The sequence below is a fragment of the Xyrauchen texanus genome, chromosome 3 (genome assembly GCF_025860055.1).
Source record: "Xyrauchen texanus isolate HMW12.3.18 chromosome 3, RBS_HiC_50CHRs, whole genome shotgun sequence".
Lineage (NCBI taxonomy): Eukaryota > Metazoa > Chordata > Actinopteri > Cypriniformes > Catostomidae > Xyrauchen > Xyrauchen texanus.
The window spans coordinates 41,499,385-41,524,151 of record NC_068278.1 but is presented as its reverse complement, the minus strand read 5'-3'; the positions used below and the strand labels follow the sequence as shown (position 1 = coordinate 41,524,151).

The following is a 24,767-nucleotide window of genomic DNA, read 5'->3' as shown; positions in this document are numbered from 1 at the left end:
ACAATTAATTGTCATAATCGCAATAATTTGTTTGACAATTAATCCTTTAAGTCATGATGTTGCCTTTTGATTTACCATCTGTATTACCTGGTGATTAACAGTACATTTAAATGTGCTAAGCAGATAGTGAACTGTGAAATATGCAGGCACCAAAACAACATCCTGTAATGTATGAAACATGGGCACTATATTTTTTTACAGTGAATGTTTGGCAACCACAGCAGCCAGTTTTTACTGTAAATTTAACAGGATTTTCTTTTTTACAGTAGCTGTTCTCCCAGTTTGGCCAAACTTGTGCTCAGCTGGTTTAGCTGGGAAGCCAGCTGTTCTCTCAGCCTGACCATCTAAAAAAAGTGCTTTTGACTCTTTTCCAAGAACTATAAACTGTAACTACAGATAACTGAACCATTAACTATTACACATTCTAAGTCTATAAAACTTAATGATTTACTATGTATTCAACTAATAAACTATAAATATTGAAATAACTTTTCTCTTTGTTCTTCCCTTTCAGAGCCGAAAACATGCAAACAAAGTGCGTCTGTATTACATGCTGCACCCTGTAGATGGAGGATGTCCGGCTAAGAAGCTCAGAACAGATGATGTAGGTATCCCATCCTATTCTTTAAAAAAATGACACCTGTCTAATGTGTTCCTAAATGACTGTGCTAGCATTTCAGTTGGGCTACATCACAGCATACATCACATTATAGCTGTTGTCTTACTTCATACTCTGAATCATTCAAAGGTCGGGGTGCTGAGTCTTTTCTTTTAATGGGCTTTTCTAGCCATTGATCTCTACTGTATGTCTGTCAGTGCAGATAATATTTACAGTGACTGGTGTCCTATTTATAGATGAATGTAGGGGTAACTCAAGAACTATAGTGTCCTGATCCATCTTGTTTTCACATGTCACTCTGAGTCAAAAGGTGAGGTTGCCTGTGTTCAAGCATGGATTTGAGATTCAATTTCAACAAGTGATCGACTGATATGGGTTTTTTAATGGTCGAAGCTGATACTGCTGATAAAAATTAGGTTTACACAATTTCACACTAAACTTTAACTTTGTAAAAAACAATCTAAACAAAATATGTTTTATTTTAAATGGTAGATAGCAGTTTCTTCTGATTAGTCATCAAATGTTATAAATTTATTTGCACATTAAGAAATTGTTAATATATTAGAAAGAAGGAAATAACAGTACACACAGAAGTCCAGCAACCATGGATTGCATGTCCATGTTAGCAATCTCATAAAAAAAAAATACAGAATCAAACCAATTGTACTGTACATGCAGTAAACTGTGAATATGACATTTACTTATAGCACATGTGAAGTGTGTTTACTTTGAAGTTGCACTCACATGCTTGTGCGGATCCAGTGCGAGTAGCAATCTACTGACAGTTTAAACGGTCTGGATCACCTGCTTGGATTGTCACAGACTGACCATCATGATTTGTGAATCAGAGGAACTTTTGATACTGATCCTGAAGTTTTTGATTCTGGCTGATAGAATACGCACTTCAGAGGAAGATATTAGATGGTCACTTGACGGAAATAAAATGCTGGATTTTCATGAGGTTCATGAATTACATCTTTTTAAACAAGATATCTGCATATTTGCAGACAGTATATATAATAGAAGTTTTATTGATATTTACCTTTTATCATTAGAAAAAGTTACAAGGAACTGTTGAGGAGAGATTGTTAGAAAACATGCTTCAGAGGAAGATTTAGGAGAGCTCCACAGGATGCTGGATCTGCTGAGGTTGGTTTATTACATCTGTTTAAACGAGATATGCGCATATTTGCAGATGGTATATGATATTAGTTTTATTGATATTTGCCTTTTTATCATTAGACAAGACTTACAGGGAACTGTTGAGGAGAGAGAGGGTGAATGAAATGCGTTTAAATGACACTTTGTTGCGCACCTTTCTATTATTGTAGTAACACAATGGCATGTAACAACAAAATGAACCGTGACTGGTCGTTTACATGTCTCAGTCACTTCACATGCAAGCAGGCAATTCTCAATACCCTCAAGAAACAAGTTGTCTAAAGGGGAAATATATCAGGCGATAATTAAAAATCCTGAATATTGGCCAATTTATCAGCCTCTGTGATATATCGGTCGACCACTAATTTCAACCCTTTAAAACTTACATTTATGGCCGCAATTAAAATGAAAGAGAATCAAAATGGTGCCAAAGTTACAACCTGTAGCAAGTTCAGTGCATGCTTTCTACTTTTAATTCAATTGCTGATATAATTTAAAAGAACAGATATAAGAAAATATAACTTAAACTAAAAAGTGATATGGAAGAAAAAGTTGATATAACAATGATTAAATCATTAATACACTGTGATATATTTGCCTTCGTTAAAAACCTGCAAGTTTAGTAAAACAAACAATCAAACATGAAACTTTGATTAAAGTCTAACTTAACTCTTCAGCCATCTTCTGAGTCTAGCTGAAATGATAGTGTATGTGCTCTACTTCTCTCAGAAGGACAAAGCAGACTTTTGCCTTATTGTCATGTTTGAAGGGACATTTTAAATTTTAAAAGTTTCACAAGCACAGGGTTCTGTGAATGTTGCTAGGATCAGCTTTTTCCTCTCTCCGCTGTGACGAGACAGTCTATGATGCCTGTGGTTTCTGCAGATGTTACATGTTCTTTAGTTTGCCTCCAAACAGACCAACAAAACTCTCAGAACAGGAGGCCTCATCTAAATGTTTATGTGAGAGCCAGAGATTGAGAAATCATAGCCATTGGCTGTGGGATGCAATCAGAATTAAATTATATTGATACCATTATTGATGTGTTGTCTGGTTACTGCAGTTTTATACATCATTAGACAAACTGGGGTGAGGACATGGGCAGCTGTATGATAAACAAGGACCTCACGGCAGTTATGGTATACTTAAGGTGATCGCTATGGTTATTGTGTTGGGAAAAGATTTCAAAAGACTGCGTACATTTGATTTCTTGGAGTGAACTTGGAGTGAGCACTGCACTTGTATTAGATCAATAGTAACAATGAACAGACGGTCAAGCTGTCAGTGAACTCCATCTGTCATCCGCTATATCAATCAATAAGCTCTGTATTCAGACTAGACTGGATGAAGCTTGTCACCTAAGGATAGTTATGTGGCATTACCCTCTGAAGCTCATGTTAATGAGGTAGAAATGAGGTAGAAATATGGACATGTTGCTTGTAAATGGATACAGATCATAGGTTAAAAATGAATTAATAATATTATATGTAATGGTTCTGATGGACTGCATATGAGTAGGTAATGCATAACATATGTAAGAACTTCAACATCAAGATTTTAGGTAGAATTTTATATTAATGCAGAAGGGAAAGCATGACTGGTCACCTTTCTGCCTTAATATAAATGGCTTAATGTAAATGGTCATGCAGTGTCAAATAAATTCTTAAAAGTAAAAATATTCTGTGTAGTCACTCAATTAACACATGATGTCCTAACTTAACATAATAATAATAGGGCTGTCGATTTAACGTGTTAATTCAGTGCGATTCATTTGACAAAAAATAAATCTCACCATAATAAGGAAGATTCCTGAGAAATGCATGCTTGTAGTACCACCTGTTTACTCCAGAGGGCAATAAGTGAAATTTCAGCTGTATGAATAACGCACAGTTTATACAGTGAAGAAAACAACCCACAACACAGACATGCGTTACGTTTTTGTGTTCAACACTTGAAGGAGCGCAAATGCGAACTAAGGGATCTCAAGATGTGTTTAAAGATTGAGTATTAAACTATATTTAACTTGAAACAGTGAACTAAACATTTTATGTTTATGATGCAACACACCCGAGACGCTACACAAGCATGTCTGACGCAGGTGTAGATTGACGGGCTCTTAAACAAGCCCTCATGATAAATCTCCAACTTATTGACAAATTCACTTGTGAAATGGATTGCTGTGAACTCTTTGCCAATGATTGACTTATGATCAATAATATGGTAGTAAACAATACATTGTATTCTAAAGCTGCTTTTTGTATTGTCTTATCAATGATGAACTGTTCTGCTACAAGAATATAATGCATTTTAATGATCTGAATATTTTTTTATTATATATATATATATATATATATATATATATATATATATATATATATATATATATCATTTTTAAATATTTAAATATAACTATGTATAATTATATATTGATATAAATATGTATAATCTTTATTTATTGAATTATTGTTATATGAGGGGCTTTCTCAGCAAATATTTGTGTATGCGATTAATCGCGATTAATTAATCAGTACACCATGTAATTCATTTGATTAAAAATTGTAATCGATTTACAGCCCTAAATAATAATAATACATACAAAATATAATGATTATAATAATACGCTAATAATAATAAAACTAATAAAATAGTTTTAGATGCAGCTTAGCATGTTACCTTGCAGGTCAGCTTTCTAAACAAAGCTTATTTCATGTCTACTACCCATACATTTTGCTTTTATTAAATAAGTTTAAATTAATACATTTTTAATATTTAGGCAACATTTTCTCCACTTAATAATTGAGTAAATCATCTTATACCTTCTTATCAGTTAACAATTAATGCACATATTAAAAGCAATCCTCTTTAAACAAAAAAAGTGCAAGATATGGAATGTTTATGATTACCTTTTTTTCTGTCAATAACCTAAAGATTTGATAGAGGAAAAACTCAAGAGTCAGGAGGCAGACTGTGTTCAGTATCAGCACTTTTCACAGTGGGACTGAGGGAGTAGAGTGGAACTGAAAGCAATTATTTTTCTACCACATTGCTCTTTCTGATATTTAAAGATCAATGAGCTCTACGTGACTACTGTTGCATGTGCAGTGCTGCTCTCAGATATTGTTGCAATGTTTTGGGCTTTGAAACATGAAAAAAGCAAAAATGTATGTTTTTAACATGCCATGGTTTTTCTCGAGGAAAACCTTTTATCAAATTCAATGCTACCATGCTTTCATCTTTTCCACAAGTTATTCTTGGAAAACATCAGGCAAGAATACCTCTACATGCTATGTCGGGCTGGTCAAACAAGCATTTGAACTTTGAGGAAATCAACCAATTTTGCACAATTCATTGAAATAAAATCAAAATTGCGATATGACACTGTTTTTTATTAAGCTGCAATGGGCTGCAATTTAATTAAATAAATATTCTGTATGCATAGCTCGCTTCAAAGTGTAGACCTGTTCTGTTTTTAATGTATTAAATGGTCTGCACTTATATAGTCCTTTATTAACCTTTCAAAGCGCTTTACACTGTGACTCATTCACCCGTTCAAACACACACACACACCAATGACGACAGAGCTGCCATGCAAGGCGCTAGCCTGCCATTGGGAGCACTTGGGATTCAGTGTCTTGCCCAAGGACACTTTGGTTTGTGGAGTAATGTGGGCCAGGAATCGAACCGCCAACCCTGCGATTAGTGGCCAACCCGCTCTACCACCTGAAATCTACCACCGAAAACTACCTGCATCGAGAGCCAGTGAGAAGCCAGGTAGTAACAAGCTGTGCTCTGCTCTCTCAATGCCTAATAAAACGGCAACTGATCGTACAGAAGATCAGTGGCCCCATCCGTCTGTTTAACACAAATCAGCTGTCTACAGCGGCTACTAATAGCTACATGGTCCCCTAAGGACACTTAAAAAAATCTCTCCCCAAGTCTCTAGCACTGTAATTCAATGCAGAGGCCATTGCGGTGAATACAATTAGCAGTCTGGGACAACTTCTGCACTGATCGAATAGCCAATCGGATACTTACTCCTCTTTAATTAGCGGTGATTAAATCAACCCCTGCCGGGGCTCATGTTTTCAGGGGAAAGGAGGGTAGACGGAGCACTTGTGGAGAACTAGAAAGAAAGTAGAGAACAGAAAGTGAGCTGGAATTTGAGCCTGGATCTACATTATTTTGTTGGAGTCTTTGTTAATGACAGATCAGTGACTATGTGTGGAATACATTAGAGCGACACACTAGCTCAGTTTCCTCTTTTCTGCATATTTAGTTTACTGTAGATCTCAGTTTATGTTGCCGTTTCTTCATACTATCTGCAGACATCTCAAAAATCCTTATTCATTTCATCAGTTGGCAATGATTGCATATGCTCTGGCTTATGTTGCAGTGGTTCACAAGTTATTGTGCTTCAGGAACCAAGTTTACTTTAGACATCATATTGTGACCCAACACAGTACCAGAATTGTTTGCCATGCAAAAATAAACTATAATGTCCTTAAAATAAAACGTTGAAATGTATTAATATATTAAATAATGGTCATTTATTAATTTTGCCATTATAATTTTTTTGTCTTTATTATTTGATTATTTCATTTTTTTAATGTCTCTTTCAAAGGTTTCATGCTCTTGCCAACCAATAATTTGCACGAAATGCATTGTGATCAGCACAAATTATGTTGGCCCTTTTCTAGGTACCGTATATCTTGGCATGGAGTTAAATCTAAATCTATCCAGACAGAGCTGTGGTGTAGTGATTAGAGCTGAGCTGGTGCTGATGTGAGTGATGCAGGTTTGAGTCTATACTGTGACACATCCTGGTCCCATACCCCTTCTTCCACCATGGCCTTAATGGTTTGTGTATGCTGGCGGTATTAACAGGAGTGTGACACGCCTGTGGCCATTGCATGTCTTGAAAAGCAAATATCTAATAATCTAGCATTCTATTACTATGATTTTCATAATTATAAAATGGAGCCTACTGGTTGAGGCATGAAGTTGCAAAAACAATAAACTGTATTTAAGGCTGAAAAGTATCTTAAATATGGGAATCTTTTTATGTATTTTAAAGGTGCTATATGTAATATTTTTACTGTACTAAATCATAAAATGCCCACAATATGTCATTAGAGAATTAGAAAACATGCTAAGTTAAAATACTAGCTCCTCCGATAACAATGCTACAGCCAGTATATTCTACTTTGAAATCAATAAGTCAATTTCAGAAGTCACACATATTAAACATGTCACAGTAACTTCACTGGACAATGTAGATACTGTACATCATGATCAGTTAACACACGAGTAATGTTCGATTCATAAAAACATGACAAGCAATATAAGCTTCAACAACCCTACCAGAAAAAATATCCAAGCATTATAGCAGGTAAATAACTTTGCCAAATGGATAACAGATAAACATACACCTAGCCTGCAACGATGCTTTCCTGAACTGTGTGAGTGTTACTGAACTGAGTTGAACAGTGTAGTTTCTCCAGCCGGAACATCAGTGAGGCGGCCTCTATGTATGGACATGATGTAATGACGCAAGGATGAATGTAATAAGCCTGCGATTTCACGTCAAATCGATCTCGACAGCTCAAAATACAATTCATTTTATATGTTTACCATAGTTAATCAGGGTAAGGTAAGGACATTGGTTATGTACTCAATACATAGTCCAACTTTAAAATTCTGTTTGAATTTGACTGATCTGATTTTGTCTGACAGCTAGTACGTGCTTCCATTGGTTGGCAAAGCATCCTGTCTTGGAGATGCTAACTAGATTGAGTTCTGACCTTTTTTCATTGTTTTCTGTCTCAAAGTGAACAGTTGCCCATTCTTGCTGAAAGAAAAAATATGTATTATAAAGGAATATCAAGGTAAAGGAATAGTTCAAACAAAATTATGTCAATATTTACTCACCCTCATGTCGATTCAAACCTGTATAACTTTCTTCTGTGGAACACAAAAATTTAAATGATGTGATGGTCATCCTTGCCTATGCATTTATATTGAATAGGGCCTTTCAAGCTTCAAAAAAGACGGACAAGCACCATCAAATTATTAAAGGTTATCTGAAGCCATACAGTACAATAACTTTATGTGAGGAACAGTGTGGAATTTAAGTCATTATTAACTGAAAATCTTAACAATTGCACTTGCTTTGCTTGATACGTCCATAAGAGTTCATAGTAATGGCATACTAGTTTGAAATAACATTAGGGTGAGTAAATATCAATTGTCATTGTTGGGTGAACTATTCCTTTAATAACCCTAATAGTGAATGAACACATCTACTCCAGTTTGAAGCACACTGCCTGGTTGTTACATTGGTTTTCAGCATTCTGAAAGCACTAAGCAATACCCCTGCTGCACAGCATTCACACTGTGTAAACAGAATTAAACCTCAAAGGTTTTACACCAAAGCAATCTCCCTAAAGCCCCCAGAGGGCCTTCAGCAGCAACACAACTACTGCCTTCAAGGTTCAGACACAATTGCTGAACTGAGGTCTTTCATTGTTATTTTTTTTTTTACCCTGCTTTTGGATCATATATTTCATATAAAAGAGCTGCAGAAGGTAAGGAATCAGAGAAAAAACTTAAAAACAGACACAATGTCAAATACCTCAAAAGAGAGGTGCTTAAAGTAAAAACATATATAAGAGATATATAAATAATCATGTTTGTTTTTAGTATAAAAATATACAGGAACACACATTTTGTATCTTTCCTTCAGAGACTCCTAGATCCACTGTGTGTCGATCGCCTGTATCTCCTTTTCTTATTTTGGTGTTTAAGAAGCAATTACAGATTCAGCATCTCTTTCCCAGAGGCCAGTTCTGCTGTTCCAATCAGATGGTTATCAGTATACTGATTACTCCATCACAGCACTGAATGAACACACTCAGACTACTAACAGTTGTGTCTCTGCATAGTTTGGCAATTGGCAGTCATTTGTCACTTTTTATTGACTTTATAGTTATCAGGAAGACTAACAGACATAAGTTAAGTTGAAATTGCATTTATTTGATTAAATAATATTGAAAACAGAATCGTAATTTCTCTTTTGGCGCAAGCCCCATCTGGCGGTCCGATGAGATTGCCACTTGAACTGTCAGATCCTGTCGGAGATAGGAGGCAGGGGGTATGGAGCTACCCCAGTGCAGAATGGGACACAACTGATGGCGGTGGGGAGGAGAAGGTTGCCATGCTGGCACATTGAAACAGCAAATATGTAGATTGAAAGGGGGCTTTTGAGGCAATGGCTGATGTATGATTGGCTAAGAGGTAATTAGATAATAGTGTGATGATGTACAGCTGTGAGTCTCCTGCTAGATCTACACTTACACTCAGAGATATGCAAATTACAGGCCTACTGTATTGCTTGTATGAAACACCAAAAGATAGACATGCTTTTAACTCTGTACTAGTTTTATTGATCCCACACTTTTTGACCAATGGATATCCATGACTTTACATGAACATTTAAGTTGTTTGCAATTACTTGATAAGGATGTTTTCAAATAATTTTGATGCAGACTGATTTGTGAATAAATCTGTGAACCAGCTTGAACAATTTATTAAAAAAAAAAAAAAATGGTGTTTACAAATCAGACTTGCATGCATCAGACTATGGCTTGCAAACAAGATTTGTTTTTCACAAGCTCTATGTGCATGGCATAACTAGATGCATGTATATTATGTAGACATTTGCATGGACTTTACATGACTTTTCCAGTTCTGGAAAACTATTTTTAAAATCTAGGTTTTCCATGACTGTTTAAACTCTGTAGTTCAAATATTGTGCTCAGTATGATCTTAGTTCATAGAGTAAGTTAGCATGTGGGCAACAGCAACATCAAGCACTGACAGAACAAGATGTGACATATGCTTCACTCGAAGCGCTATCATAATGTGCACCCATTGAAGAAAGGGCAACAGACTGTAGACTGTACTGTAGATACGAGTTCACCATGATTTTATTTTCAGTAGTTAATTTAAGAGTTCTGTTTGAACAGCACAGTCACCCAATTATTCAAAGGCTGTTTGCTTAGAAGCCAATCTCAGAAATTAAATAACCATTTCTAATAGTTGTATAGGAGACCATGTTTGATGCGGATAGAGTATGTCTAATCATTTGCAGTTTATGGTAGCCCTGGGATGCACAAAGTTGAAAAAAGAGGAACCATTATATTCACTGAATTGAAACATTTCTTAATTGCAGCATTCATTTATATCACTTGCAAAGTAATTATACTGATTATCTTAAGCATGAAGAAAACAGATTAGTGTTTTTCGGAACCATGACATTGTGGTTAATGCCTCAGACATGTTGAGTAGTGTGTTATGATATGTGGAAGCAGGAGAAGACAGACGGGGGTGTGGATCCAAATGCGGCTTTTATTGTAACAAAACAGAATAAACAAAACACAGGAACAAAAGAAAGTCCTCGATGGGAAAAGGGCAAACTAAATACTAGAGGATACGGAGGGCGGAGAACGACAGGGTAACCTCGGACAGATAGATAACAGGGTAACCTTGAGCGGGCCGACAGACAGGCAGGCAGGCAGGCAGGGAACACGAAGAGAGAGTCAAACCATACATGAGCGGAGACATGGAACATCAACGAACGACAACGGGAAGGGGAGAAAGCGGGGTTTAAATAAACAGACAAGGTAATGACAAAATAACTGACAGGTGCGGACAATAACACAGTGATCAGGGCTGGGAGTGTGATCCGAGAATTGTGGGAAGTGCAGTTAAACACACGGACAGTGAGACTCAGGGCGGACAGCAGGGAAAACGTGACATGGAACGGGATCGGTGACGGGTGAAACGGAAAACACGGAGCAGACAACAAGGAAACGTGACATGAAGGTTACTAGTGAGACAGAGAACATAGGGCAGACAACAGGGGATCGTAACATAGTGATTCTTATGTGGGAGACGTGAGTTTGATTCTGGCTTTATATACTGAACTTTCCATAATTTTTCTCCTCACGTTTGAATAATAACACTAAACTGTATAATTACCTATTATCCCTGGAATCCAGTCTCCAAGTTGTTAACTTGCCGGTTTTGTGTTTGCTTGTGTACTATTAAGCAAATTCAGACAGTTTAAAACATTAACAAAGAATAGAATAGCATGCCATGGACATGGAGTTCTTAACAATGTTTAATATGTATTAACCTTAATCTTAATGAAGTCAGAAACTTTGTTTAGCAGTCTGTTTTTTTTTAAATTACATATTAATTAACAACATTTTACATTTCACAAGAATACTTTCATGAAGTAAAAAAATGACCAGAAACCTGAAAAATATTTCATTTTGCAACATTATGTATAGAATGACCAAATAATTCTGACTGCACTGCACATTCACAGAGCGCGTGTGTGGTTGATTCCTCTTTCCAAAGCTGATGAGGGGTGTAATGGATATACTTTATGTACAGTACACATATTGGAGCACAGAGCAAGGTCATTTTTGAGAAGTGTGTGCTGTGTGTTCAGCTCAATCTATTAGCACTGTGTGTGAGGCTTCCATGCCTCTTACAAACAGAGAAGACAAAGGACATCTTATTGCATCTTGTTTCGGATTGCTTCCTCAAACAGTAGATTTTCAACAATTGGTTGCAAGCCTGTGCTGATTGGTATGTGGACAGCAGAGCTAAAAAATAAATAAATGCTAAATGCAAATAATAAAATGCAACTAACCATAAAATTGGATAGAATTATACATGTGAGTTTTTTTAAAAGGGAGAAAATTGCAAATCTTTTGTTGTTGACATGACCAAACTCAATGGTATTTCATTCACTAGGTAGAAGCTAGCCAAATTAGGTAGATTTCAACATAGGCAGGTTGCATGACATGCCTTTATCTTCATAACCATGCAAGGTAAGGTAAAATGCAAGGTAATAAAGGTAAAGGGGTAAAAATTACAATGCAGACTACATTAAATACTGGTTCACTTGCAGCAATGTAAGACATTTAGAGACCAAAATTATACATTTTCTGATTCCGCCTATTGCATGTTAATAAATTTGAATATTGTTGGCCCTATGCAGTTCATGGTAATAGTCATAAATCACAATGTTTAATTTTAAGGATGTTTTTGTTAATTTTGTTTTACAAAATTATTGATACTGTGTTGGGTCGCCACTTGATGCCCAATGTAAAATCTGGGTCCTGAGTAAAATCCTGTTAAGAACCACTGTTGAAGAATATCAAACACACCTTTAGTAATGCAATCAGTTCCGCTCTGTAGTTTAGGAAGATAGTGTTTCATGCTCATACAGAAAGTGAGTTTACGTGTGTGTGTGTGTGTGTGTGTGTGTGTGTGTGTGTGTGTGTGTGTGTGTGTGTGTGTGTGTGTGTGCGCTTGCGTGCATGGATGCTTGTGTGTAAGAATGCCTCCAAGCATAACCTAATCCTGTTTTCACTCCACATGTGTCATATCAGTTTGGCCTTCCTACCGTCCAAGGCTCTGTGGCAAATGAACAAAATTGCTGGAAAGTGTATTCTAATAAGTCCCTTGTTTTATTTATAGAGCTGGAAACTGAGCTGTAGGGCAACCATTGTTTTTGATTACTATCAATACAAAGTCACTATCCATAATTACTGTTAACAGCTACAATGCCTATAAGCAACATCTAACCCAAAAGGCCAAAAACAAGAAAAGTTCACAATGGAAGCTTAACATTTTTATTTTAGTGAAAGAAAGGCTCGACCTTCAGCTAAAATTCATTAACATCATTAATATATTTATGATGTATTTTATTAATAATGTCCGTAAAATAAAATACAACATAAAATTAAACTAAAAATAGATCAGATGCCATTAAAAAAAAAAAAAATTGTTTCCCTTACCCAATATCCTCTTACTAGTCGGTTGTTGCTGATAATCTTACTCTAATTACATTGAAGCTATTTAAGGGGCAGTATCTTATATATATATATATATATATATATATATATATATATATATATATATATATATATATATAATTATCTGATGATAGAATTTATAGATGCAATCAGAGCTATACTTATCTGCCATAAAAACAGTAAGAATTAGGGCTGTCAATATCGATTAAATTTTTAATTGAGTAATCTATTGATTATTCTGATAATTAATCAAGTAATATGAAAATAAATATATAACTCAAGCTAAAAGACATACTCTAGGTGTGTCCAACTTTTATGTCTATTGCAAGATCCATTTTTTTTTTCATTAACTAGTTAATCATGTTTTGTCCATTTCAGTTTTTAACTCTCATATGGAAAGTAGGCCATGGAAATAAAATATTTTCCCTTTTCGGAAACAATGTCTGCACACCAATTTAGGATTATAGTGAAGTTATATTCATAGTTTTTATGGAGATATAAAAACCATTTAAATTTATTTAATTTTTTTTAACCATCACTTACATGCAACATGGAATACAATAGACTATTTTCAGTAATCAAATCATTGAGAGATGTTTTCACTCTCTTGTGCTGAGCTGAAGCAGTAGCGGGGATCTTTGTGCTTGTGCTAAATACTGCTCAGATTGCAAAAGCTTGTCGCTTGCCATGTACTGTGTAAAATGCCTTTAAGCATCCGGACATTCAGTTCCTTCTTGAGGAAACGCTGTTAATCATTTGTGAAGACTAGCTGTTACTCCCCTCAGGTAAGCTTGTTTCATATTTTGTCTGGAGGCCCGAGACGTGCAGCTGTGTGGCTTTAATGACAGACGTAGGGCATTGCAAACTATTACAAACTAAATCATCATGAATTCTAATTTACATGAGGAGGAATATCACATTTACATTAAAATTGTAATTAATGTACACAGATCAGAAGACAAACCACAATTTGCTGAAAATAAGCTTATTAGATTGTCTGGATTCAGTCAGATTTACTGAGCAGAAAGTGTTTGTGCATTTGTCACTGTGTGTAACTATAATCAAGTCTGATAGATGTCTTTTTACATTATTTTATGTTGCTTCATAAAAGATTACATTGCAAATGATTGTGTAGATAAATAGGTATAGAGTGCATTTCAATGTATGTCCCACACGGCAATGAACGGCTCAACTTCTCCCCTGCATCTGGACGCAGCACTCCAAATGGCATACAGTCTACCTAGTGAAAAATGAATGTCTTCTTTTTAAGTGCTGTTGCATTGCTGATGCGATATTATGGTTTTTCAGGTCGACTGACATCTTTAAAAAATATTGTGCTCTTACACAGCTTGCACCTCTTGTCATTATGTGTTCAGACCCTCATCTATGGACTGTGCCTTTTTCACATCCGCCTTAGTTTTTTATTTGTGTAATCAAATACTTTTTTTATCTAGTAATTTGAATTAAATCAAGTAAGTGTGACAGCCCAAGTTAGGACATTCAATTAGGTTGACAGAATTAAACTTTGAAAAGATACATTTGCTCTATATTTCTATTTTTATTAATAATAAAAAAGATGAAACATTCTAATTTATATAACTTAAGCAGTATTTTGCATAGTAAATTTGTTGCTACAAAAAATAAATAAAAAGGAAGTAAAGTGCTTCACAGAAAAAGGCCTCAAATGAAGCAGGTTATTTTAATGAACTGTCAGAACAAACTGATTCACTAAAATTAATTGGACTTCCTAATGCGACATATTAGAAAGAGCTGTATGCATACTACAATTTGATGTAAAAGTGCTACTTATTGGAAAAAGTAGCTTGTTACTTGAAAGTATACACTAATTTGAAAACAGCTACTGTAGCATTGCATTAGTTAGTTTCTCCTCAACACTGGTTGAGATGGCAGTAAAGGGTATTGTGGAGGACATCAGTTAGTTTGTGAAGTTTCTTTTTGTTGGATATCCACCCCAAGCAGGCATATGCTGCTGGGGAAATTAAGGCAGTCATGTGAAATGGCTCTGCAGGTTGCACTGCTGGTCTTTGGTGTAAATTGTGTAATAGATCTTATTGCATGCAGTACAGTCAGAGGTCTTTACTTTCGATCTGTGATGGTTCATTCAAACTGGCCCCATTACAGTGAAATCACTTCCATTTGAATCCCACCAGGATCAACAGAAGCAATCGCAAAGTAGCAGAGACATTTGCACTTTCTCCTTCTCCCTTGCTCACACTCTTTCCTCACTCTGTGAGATTGCAGTTACATTTACTGCATATTTACACTCAAGCATTGCTTGGGGGTTCGACCTCCAGGGTTAGGAACAGAAAGTCTGCTATTCTGGTGCAGCAATATCAGTATTGCTCCACTTAGCATTTTGTGCAAAGCAGTTAAAACTGTTTATTCCCTGATTCAACCAATGCATATGATCTGACCGACCTTCTGACTTTAGTGAATGTGTCTGATGTTTTGCAGGGCAGTGAGGATGGAGACGTGGACAAAAACAAGTGCTGTACACTGTGTAACATGTCCTTCACTTCAGCGGTGGTAGCACAGTCTCATTATCAAGGCAAGATCCACGCTAAGAGGCTCAAACTGCTGCTGGGGGAACAGCCTGCCATAACAGCCAAAGGTAAGTCTAGTACACACATGGGATGGAAATTAGTTGGGACCTGGCGATAAATATTATTAATATCTAATATCTGCGATACAGTAATATAGGGATTCTTTATTTTTTGTGTGTAGTACAATTCAAAATGTGATGCAATCTTTTACATGTTTTTTTATCTTTATTGGAATTCGGTGATTTGCGCACAGAGTACTGAACTTCCTGCTTCATTGTAGAGCTACAGATGTAGCATAAAGCTTAGGCTTGTCAGTGAGAATGTTTACATCATTTAAAATCTCAAGTAAACATGGTTTGCTTGCGTTGCCTATTTTTGTAATATGCTGAAGTAGTTATCAGCATATTGCTGTGCATGTAAACACGCAGAGTTAAATAAAACATCTTTATGAATTAAAGTTAAAGACTTGTATTCTTAGTCAGTTCTGAGTTTTCACTTTGGCCGGTTTATTGACCTAATGCCACGGTATGTTTCATTTTCTCAAACTCTTGCTCTTTTTTTCCACAAAATATTGAAACATGTTTCTAAAAATACATTATCTGTTCTTAATGTTAGATTATTTAGGTAAAAAAAAAACAGCTCTGTGCTGCTGTCAGGGAGTGTGTTTGTGTTTGAGGGGCTCTCTGCTGGATTGGACTGTGTGTGTATTCCTTAGCAGTGTGTGGCTGCGCGATCAGGGCAGGCGTTTGAAAGGGCGGGACTCTCTCAGCCTTGCACTGTGAATCAGTGCTCAATGCCTGCTTGCCTAAAGGGTGGGTAATTGACCCAAAAATAAGGTGGAAGAGAGGGAGAGTGTGTGCTTGTACAGCGTGTGTGAATGTGTGTCCGTCTGTCTGTCCAAGACATCATAAAAGGAGCTTTACATAAGCAGCCAGCTGGAAGCATGGAAGAAAACTAGAAGTTTGACTTTCTATGAGAATGCTGTCATCACACTGTATTGTTGTCTATGTCTTTGCCAATTCTGGCATGATGCCTGTGTCATTGCAGTACTTTGTTGCGCTACATAATGCTGGTCTATGTTATGTTTTTGATCCATTTGCAGCACAATAGTGGCATAACGTTTTCCCTGACACAAGTAGAAAAACACTTGGGGATGGGGGAAGGCTGTAAAAAATTCACTCTATGTCTACAAAAATGTCTACTTTTGCAATATTGACTACTCAATGAAAGAATGTGATGTCTTTAGGGGCGGTCACACTAGGCTTTGAACGTGCAAATTTTTTTTCGGACTACACAACAGACCAGGATATGATGTCATGCAGGATGGCTTTTGGTGTAAGTATACAGAATAATACATTACAAATAACAAATAATATTATATTTAAAATGTTAAAATATATATTCTACTCACTTTCCTGCAACAATAAAACAAGCAGCTTTGAAATATGTATTCTTTGTATTGAGCCAAGGGGTAAGCTTGTGACATTAAGCTATATTATTGTTATTGACAGTTATATTATATGTCACTGTCATACGGATTTGCAGGTCAGAGTTCACAAACTTGAACTCTTGTATGCAGCAGAGTACAACATTTCTTTGAATGAGCTTGCGTTTCCAGTCTCCCGCATTTGAATGGGTGTGAATGGAGCATGATGTGTAGTCTGACCGACCCGTTAAGTTAACAGTAATATATGTGATCTTTTATGTGGGACTTGCTGTTTTATGATTGATCTCAACACATTTTATGTGTTTGTTCATCTTTGTGAGAAGCCAAAGACAATTTTCTCCATTAGTGGACAACAAAGTATAAACAACTTGTGAATCAGTGGCACTTAAATAATCTGCAAGTAAGAGGGTACACATGGAAATGTGGGACTTGCTGTTTTATGATTGATCTCAACACGTTTTATGTGTTTGTTCATCTTTGTGAGAAGCCAAAGACAATTTTCTCCATTAGTGGACAACAAAGTATAAACAACTTGTGAATCAGTGGCACTTAAATAATCTGCAAGTAAGAGGGTACACATGGCAATAGCATACTGTATAGAAAGAGGCTCCATGTGTCGTTTTTATTTTAGCCAATGGGGGGAGAGCACAAGGCATGGCATGCCACACTGGCTCTCAGTTCCTTTTAACATCCATTAGTCACCAGCTTTTCTAACAGCAGTGCCTCCAAACGGCCAGCGTTTATTAATTACACTCTTCACTGGACAGCTGAACCACATATGGCATAGTTAGGAGGCACACCACATCACAACCAGTGTTTAGGATCAATTACGGAAATCTGACTCTTGAGATAGAATCACAGATTGTCCAACATGCATGTCAAACTGATGAGATCTAATGGGCATACAGATTAACTCAGTGTATAAAAACTATTGAAATATTGACAATTTTCTTCCATGGTCCACATGACTGGCATGCAGCACATTGCACTTTTTAACTGATAACTGGCTTTGTTCTATTAAATTTAGTTTTTAGGGTGACCGTGATTGCAGTATTTCTGCCTATAAGCACGTAAAGGGAGCTCTGGAGCTTTGGCCTCACTTATTATGCCACTCCAGCTGGAAATTGGACTAAACCATTTCAGTCAGGAAGGAGGGTACCTTGTTTATCTCTTCACATCTTTGCAATAGTTACTATGATTTATTCATCCTTTAGTTATTAGTTAGTTTGATTATGCTTATGTCTGTTTATGTCAACATTATGTATATTATTTTGGTATTTATTTTTTCCATTATTAAAAACTTGTTATTTAGTGCTAGTCTTTCTTTAAAATTTTGGGTTGAACCAACCATGTATATTTAAAATATTTAGACAGATGGATCTGACAGATCTTTCTTTGGTCATTTTTGTTTTCCACCTTTTTTTTGTTTGACCAGTGTTTGTCAGGACAAGAAGTTATATTTTGTTTCAATATGTATTTTGTTTTTATTGTTTGTTTTTTTTACCCATTTTTGTGTTCCCTTACGAGGGAACTTGCGATGCGTCGATGACGCTTTGGGAACGCCTTTGCGTGTTTACCCCTGAAGCACGTATGTCAACTAGTCAATGGAATGAATGAACGCCACGGGTGGGTGACGTCATGACCAGGAAAGGATATAAGTACATCCGGTGCGTTACTCGCGTTAACTTTTGTGCCTCAGCAAAGCGCTCTGTGTCAAAACTGTCTGTCATATTTATTGTTGTCTGTCTCTCATTATATTGGATATTATGGCGAAACAACTATTTAAAGCCTGTGCTTCTCCTTGCCCTCGTTATATCATGGGTGGAGATTGTGTAGTTTGTTTGGGAGTGGAGCATGCGATGTCAGCCCTCGAGGGGACTGACTGTCAGCATTGTGAGCGTCTGCCGCTCTGCATGCTCCGCTCCCGTCTGTCTACATTTGAGGATGATGGACAGGCTCGCGAACCTCAGGGTTCTGGACCCGCGGCTGCCGAGGCAGCTCGGAGAAGGCTCACTTGGGGTTCGCAAATGGATCTCTCGGCGGGGTTGGAGATGGGCTTTGCCTTATCTCCTCCTTTACCCGAGGGATCCATTGCTCTCTTGCCGGTGTCGGAAGCCCGTGCTGCGGCTTCTTCCGCCCGGGAAGAGAGCCCGATGCTTCGGTGCTCTAGCTCTGAGGAGGTGGAGTTACTGAGCATTGTTGAGAGTGACACAAACACTAATATAATAAGGGGAGAGGATTCGCCATCCCTCTCCCCAGCATATGAGGAGCTTATTGAGGTGATAACTCGTGCTGTTGAGAAATTAAATATTGACTGGCCAGCAGAAAAAAGAGATACTCGTCCTAAAAGCAATTTAGACGAGCGTTTTCTCACATCTAATGTTTCATCTCAATCACGGGCCCTTCCATTTTTTTCCTGATCTACATAGTGAGCTATGTAGATCATGGAATAAACCATATTCGTCACGTCTTTTTAGTCCCCATGTTCACACATATTCAAATATAAAGGGGCTGAAAGATTTTGGTTATGGGTCGATGCCCCCAGCAGAACAGACGCTCGCAAGCTATCTGTCTCCTGGGTCAGCATCGTCCCTGAAGGATCCCGTGTTGCCGAATAAACCACTAAAAACCACATCCAATTTAGTGGGTAAGGCTTATATGGCAGCAGGTCAAGCTGGAGCCTGTCTGCACACGATGGCAGTGCTCCAAGCCTATCAGGCAGATCTGCTGGGGGATATCGATAGGAGTGAGGGAGTTAGTCCCGACGAAATTCGAGAGCTTTGTGGGGCTACAGATCTTTCTCTCAGAGCTACGAAGGAGACCGCCCGTGCTATTGGGCGGTCTATGGCAGCCCTCGTAGCTACTGAGAGACATCTTTGGTTAAATCTTGCAGAGATTAAAGATAAAGAGCAGGCTTTTCTTTTAGATGCCCCTATGTCTCCCTCTGGTCTTTTCGGTGACTCTGTGAATACGGTTGTTGAAAGATTTCAAGAAAATAAAAAACAATCTGAGGCTTTTAAAAAATTCCTTCCTCACCGAGTCCATCCCCCTGGGGATGCTGGGCGTGAGCATCCCCAGCCAAGTTCCTCGCACCGTGTGCAACAGAAAATAAGTGTTGCGTCTCGTGCTCCCCCGAATAAATCTTGGGGACCGAGCCAACGCTCTCAGCCGAAGTCGGCTAAGTCTAAGCCGGATCTGAGGACCGTACTTACGGCTAAGAAGGCTTTAGCTCAGAAAAGGTCCTGATGCATGCACGTCAGACCATCGAGGACAGCCCCAGCCGGGGTGGAGCGGTGTACACCTCAGAATACGGTGCCCGCTCCACTTCGGGGTCCTCATGGGACCAGTCTGCCAACCCCGCCACCCTTGGTGCTTCGGGGCGCAGTGGTATCCAGCGAAATTTCGGCGCAATGTCGACTCGATGTTGCGTCGGACGTGAGCCCTCTGAGGGGGGTTCAAAAACAGTCAGTTCGGTTGTTTCCTGCCAATATGCTTCAGGTCGCCGAAGTGGCTGTTCCTTTAACACCAGAGGCCAGTCTCGAGAGAATGGTACCCTTAGTAGATTTTCTGACAGAGTGGAAGAATCTGATGAATATATCTCCTTGGGTCCTGCAGATAATAGAGAAAGGTTACAGAATCCAATTCAGTTCTCCTCCGCCTCGTTACAACGGGGTGTTACTCACGGTAGTACATCCCGAGCAGGCTCTGGTAATGGAGCAAGTAGAGTCTCTCTTAGCAAAGGGAGCTATAGAACAGGTGTACTCCCCCGACAGAGAATCAGGGTTTTACAGCCGATACTTCATTGTTCCAAAAAAGGATGGGGGGTTGCGTCCAATTTTAGATCTCCGTTTGCTGAATCGTGCAGTCATGAAAATTGAAATTCAAGATGCTCACACTCAAACAGATCCGAGGACTGGTTTGTCACGATAGATTTGAATGACGCTTACTTCCATGTCTCCATCCTCCCTCAACACAGGAAGTTCCTGAGGTTTTCTTTCGGGGGCAAAGAATACCAATATAGGGTGCTTCCATTCGGTCTAGCTCTGTCACCCCGCACGTTCACGAAGTGCGTAGATGCAGCTCTGGCCTCGCTCAGGCTGCAGGGCATACACATTCTGAACTACATCGATGACTGGCTGATTCTGGCGGAATCAGAGCAGTCAGCGGGTCGGCATCGAGACGTCGTTCTCGCTCATATGAAGAAATTGGGGTTGAGACTCAATGCCAAGAAGAGTGTGCTTTCTCCATTATAGAGAACCACTTTCCTTGGTGTGGTATGGGATTCAGTCACGATGCGGGCCACACTATCGCCCGTTCGTGGAGCTGCTATCATCACATCCACAAAAGAGTTGAAGCTAGGCCAGTCACGCACTGTGAAACAGTTCGAGAGACTGTTAGGCCTCACGGCAGCAGCGTCCAATGTGATCCCCTTTGGCCTGCTGTACATGAGACCTTTGCAGTGGTGGCTCAGGACCAGAGGGTTCTCCCCGAGGGGGAACCCACTTCGTATGATCAAGATCACACGGTGGTGCATCCGCGCCTTGATTATATGGAGGAAACATTGGTCCCTGTCCCAGGGTCCGGTGTTGGGAGCTCTTTGCCATCGAGTTGCTATCTCGACAGACGCTTCTCTCACTGGCTGGGGAGCGGTAATGGAAGGCCGCTCAGCTCATGGTCTGTGGAGGAACCATCATCTCTCTTGGCACATAAATTGCCTGGGGATGATTGCCGTCTTCAATGCATTGAGACATTTCCTCCCAGATCTGAGGGGCCATCATGTGCTTGTCTGTACAGACAACACATCGGTGGTCTCTTATTTAAATCGACAGGGGGGTCTGCGCTCGCGTCCACTCTGCAAACTGGCGCACCAGATCCTATTGTGGTCCCTGGGGAAAATACTCTCCCTGAGGGCAGTGTATATCCCAGGGTACCAGAATATAGGAGCAGACACCCTGTCGAGGCAGGTGCTGAGGCCAGGGGAATGGAGACTCCACCCCGAGGCGGTGGAGCTCATTTGGGAATTTTACGGCCAAGCAGAAGTGGATCTGTTTGCGTCTCAGCTTACGATGCACTGTCCACTTTGGTTCTCCCTCACGCAACCAGACCCCTTGGGGTTGGACGCTATGGTACAGACGTGGCCGAGGCTACGTCTGTACGCATTTCCCCCTGTTGCTCTGCTCCCAGGAGTTCTGGAGAGAGTCCGCCAGGACGGAGTAAGTCTATTATTAGTAGCTCCATGCTGGCCGAGTCGAATTTGGTTTACGGACCTAATTCATCTCCTCGACGGCCCTCCTTTCGAGGTACCTGTCAGGAGAGACCTTCAGTCTCAGGCAGGGGGCACAATATTTCACCCCCAACCGGAGATTTGGAACTTATGGGTTTGGCCTCTGAGGGGGCCCAACTTTTACAGAGTGGTCTCTCGACTGAGGTTGTTGAGACCATTCTTAGCTCCAGAGCTCCAGCCACGAGGAAATTATATACACTTAAGTGGAAAGTTTTCACGTCTTGGTGTCACCAGCATCAGCGAGATCCAGTTAACTGTTCAGTCACACAGTACTTGAGTTTCTCCAGTATCATCAGGTTCATGTCCTTCTACCTTAAAGGTTTACGTGGCGGCCATTGCGGCTTTCCGCGCCCCTGTGGGTAGTACATCTTTGGGTCGAGACCCCCTGGTTATTCGTTTCCTTCGTGGCACCTTGAGGCTGAGGCCTGCGGTTCGAACTAGGGTGCCGGCATAACCAATATTCCAAGGCCTATTGTACTGCAGGCATTCTGTCCTCCTCTGTTTACATCTTTGGACCAGGAAAAACTGAATCTCTTGTGTCCAGTGTGAGCACTGGACACTTATGTCCACAGGGCTGCCCCGTGGAGGAGATCTGATCAGTTGTTTGTCTGTTTTGGTTCACCTAAGTAAGGTCTTCCTGCTTCTAAACAGACAATCAGTAAGTGGATAGTTGAGGCTATTTCTCTTGCATGTGAGTCCTCTGGCCAGCTGTGCCCTTTGGTGGTTAGAGCTCACTCTACTCGAAGTATGGCGGCCTCTAAAGCCCTCTTATCAGGAGTTTCCCTCCAGGAGGTGTGTGATGCGGCAGGTTGTTCCTCGCCACTAACTTTTGTGAGGTTTTATAGCCTGGACCTGGAAGCTGCCCCAGGATCCCAGGTGCTTTTTACTTAATTTGCCGACAGTTTTTATCATCTGGCATTTTGTAATTATGGCGGATTGGGTATTATCGTTCCCTAAGCTTCATCGACGCATCGCAAGTTCCCTCGTAAGGGAACGTCTCAGGTTACGACTGTAACCCTAGTTCCCTGAGAAGGGAACGAGACGATGCGTCGCCCTGCCATACTTCCTGCATCCCTGCGATCGACTTTGCTTCGGCTCTAAAAGCTAACGCGAGTAATGCACCGGATGTGCTTATATCCTTTCATGGTCATGACGTCACCCGCCCGTGGCGTTCATTCATTCCATTGACTAGTTGACATACGTGCTTCAGGCTTCATCGTCTCGTTCCCTTCTCAGGGAACTAGGGTTACAGTCGTAACCTGTGACGTTTTTCATTTTTCTTATTTCCTCAAGATTGTATTTTTTCTATTTGAGATGTTCTTTTGCATACCACTAAGTGGTTTGTAAGTGAAAAGCATTAAAATGCCGACTTTTTTGTACTTTTTGTGTCCTGAGGCCAGCTCTGTTACAGTCTAGTGAAACAATGCTGACAGAATGGTAATCTCATGGAGCATAATACAGTTTAATGATCCTGCATGTTGCCATGTTAATTTACAATTCAGGTTTCAGTATTTTCATAATTACATTTTGAATCTGAATTTTTGAATAAAAATGAATTGCCACTGTAGTCTTCTGTCCTCAATGTACCTATCACTAATTTTCTCTCTCTCTCTGCTTGTTCCTCCCGTGTTTCCTGTCACTGACTGATGCCATCATTAGCTGTGCCATCTGCGTCTGATGGCTAGAGACAGACGAGGCTTGTGTCCCACTCAAAAGGGGATGGAGGCAGACCATCAATCGCTCTGACATGTGGCATACTGAAGCAGACTAGCTCAGGCCCCGCTTAACTGAGCAGGGAGGAGTTCTCTTTAAACTCTGTAGGATTCACATTGCTCTAACAATCTGTGGACAAGCTGTAAACATGTTGCTTTAAAATGTAATCTTACCGAAATTTGTTTGTGTTCTTTTTTTAGTGGCGGCGTAAAGATATCAAGCCACCAATTCTGCCTTCAAAGTAGGGGTCGACCGATATGTTTTTTTCAGGGCCAATACTGATACTGATACTCATTAATACTTTGTAAAATGAGAAAAAAGAATTAAGTATAAATGGGCTGATTATCAAATATCAATGAGTGATGGTGGTGTAGTGGTTTAAAGCACATAACTGTTAATCAGAAGGTTGCTGGATCGAGCCCCACAGCCACCACCACTGTGTCCTTGAGCAAGGCACTTAACTCCAGGTTGCTCTGGGGGGATTGTCCCTGTAATAAGGGCTCTGTAAGTCGCTTTGGATAAAAGCGTCTGCCAAATGCATAAATGTAAATGTAAATAATGGAAATATTGTTCATCATAAGTTTTGGTTGTCTTTCTTCCCATACATGCCAAAGATGATGTTATCTCTGATTAATTTTAACAAAAATCTCTGTTTATTATCAATATTAATTTAATAAATATAATTTTAGATGGAAAAAATTCTCAAGGCACTCTGGAACCACAATAAATTGTCCTGTCACAAAACTGGCTTAGCTGAACTGACGGAGTCATATCAGACACATTGTTACCATTTCCTTTTAGATTTCTGAAGAGTATTTAAGTGTAAGATCAATATTGCTGCTCCCTCTATTTCTCCTCTACGGTCTTCTGTCGTTAAAATAACAGCATCTGCAGCTTTATGCGGCGCCTAATGTCACGGGCTGGTGGAGAGATGCAAAGAACACAGCTCCGTTGATTTGTCGTGCTGCCAACCTAAAGTGTAGAAACGGTGAGATCGGGCAACCGTTGTCATTATGTCAGGCGGTCCGGATGGAACAAATCCAGGGTCCGGACACAGACTGCAGTTTATTGCAACTTCAGTATCTTT

At 39.3% G+C, this 24,767-nt stretch overlaps 1 protein-coding gene across 2 annotated transcripts in view; it reads left to right on the top strand.

Annotated features, from left to right (window-relative positions):
* The window catches only part of zmat4a (zinc finger, matrin-type 4a), a 175,150-nt gene that overhangs the window by 66,707 nt on the left and 83,676 nt on the right, over window positions 1–24,767 (top strand). For both annotated transcript variants that reach the window (XM_052093702.1, XM_052093693.1), the window contains exons 3-4: window positions 515–604; window positions 15,148–15,304. In XM_052093702.1, the coding sequence (XP_051949662.1) occupies window positions 515–604; window positions 15,148–15,304 (247 nt within the window). The remainder of the gene's footprint in view (window positions 1–514; window positions 605–15,147; window positions 15,305–24,767) is intronic.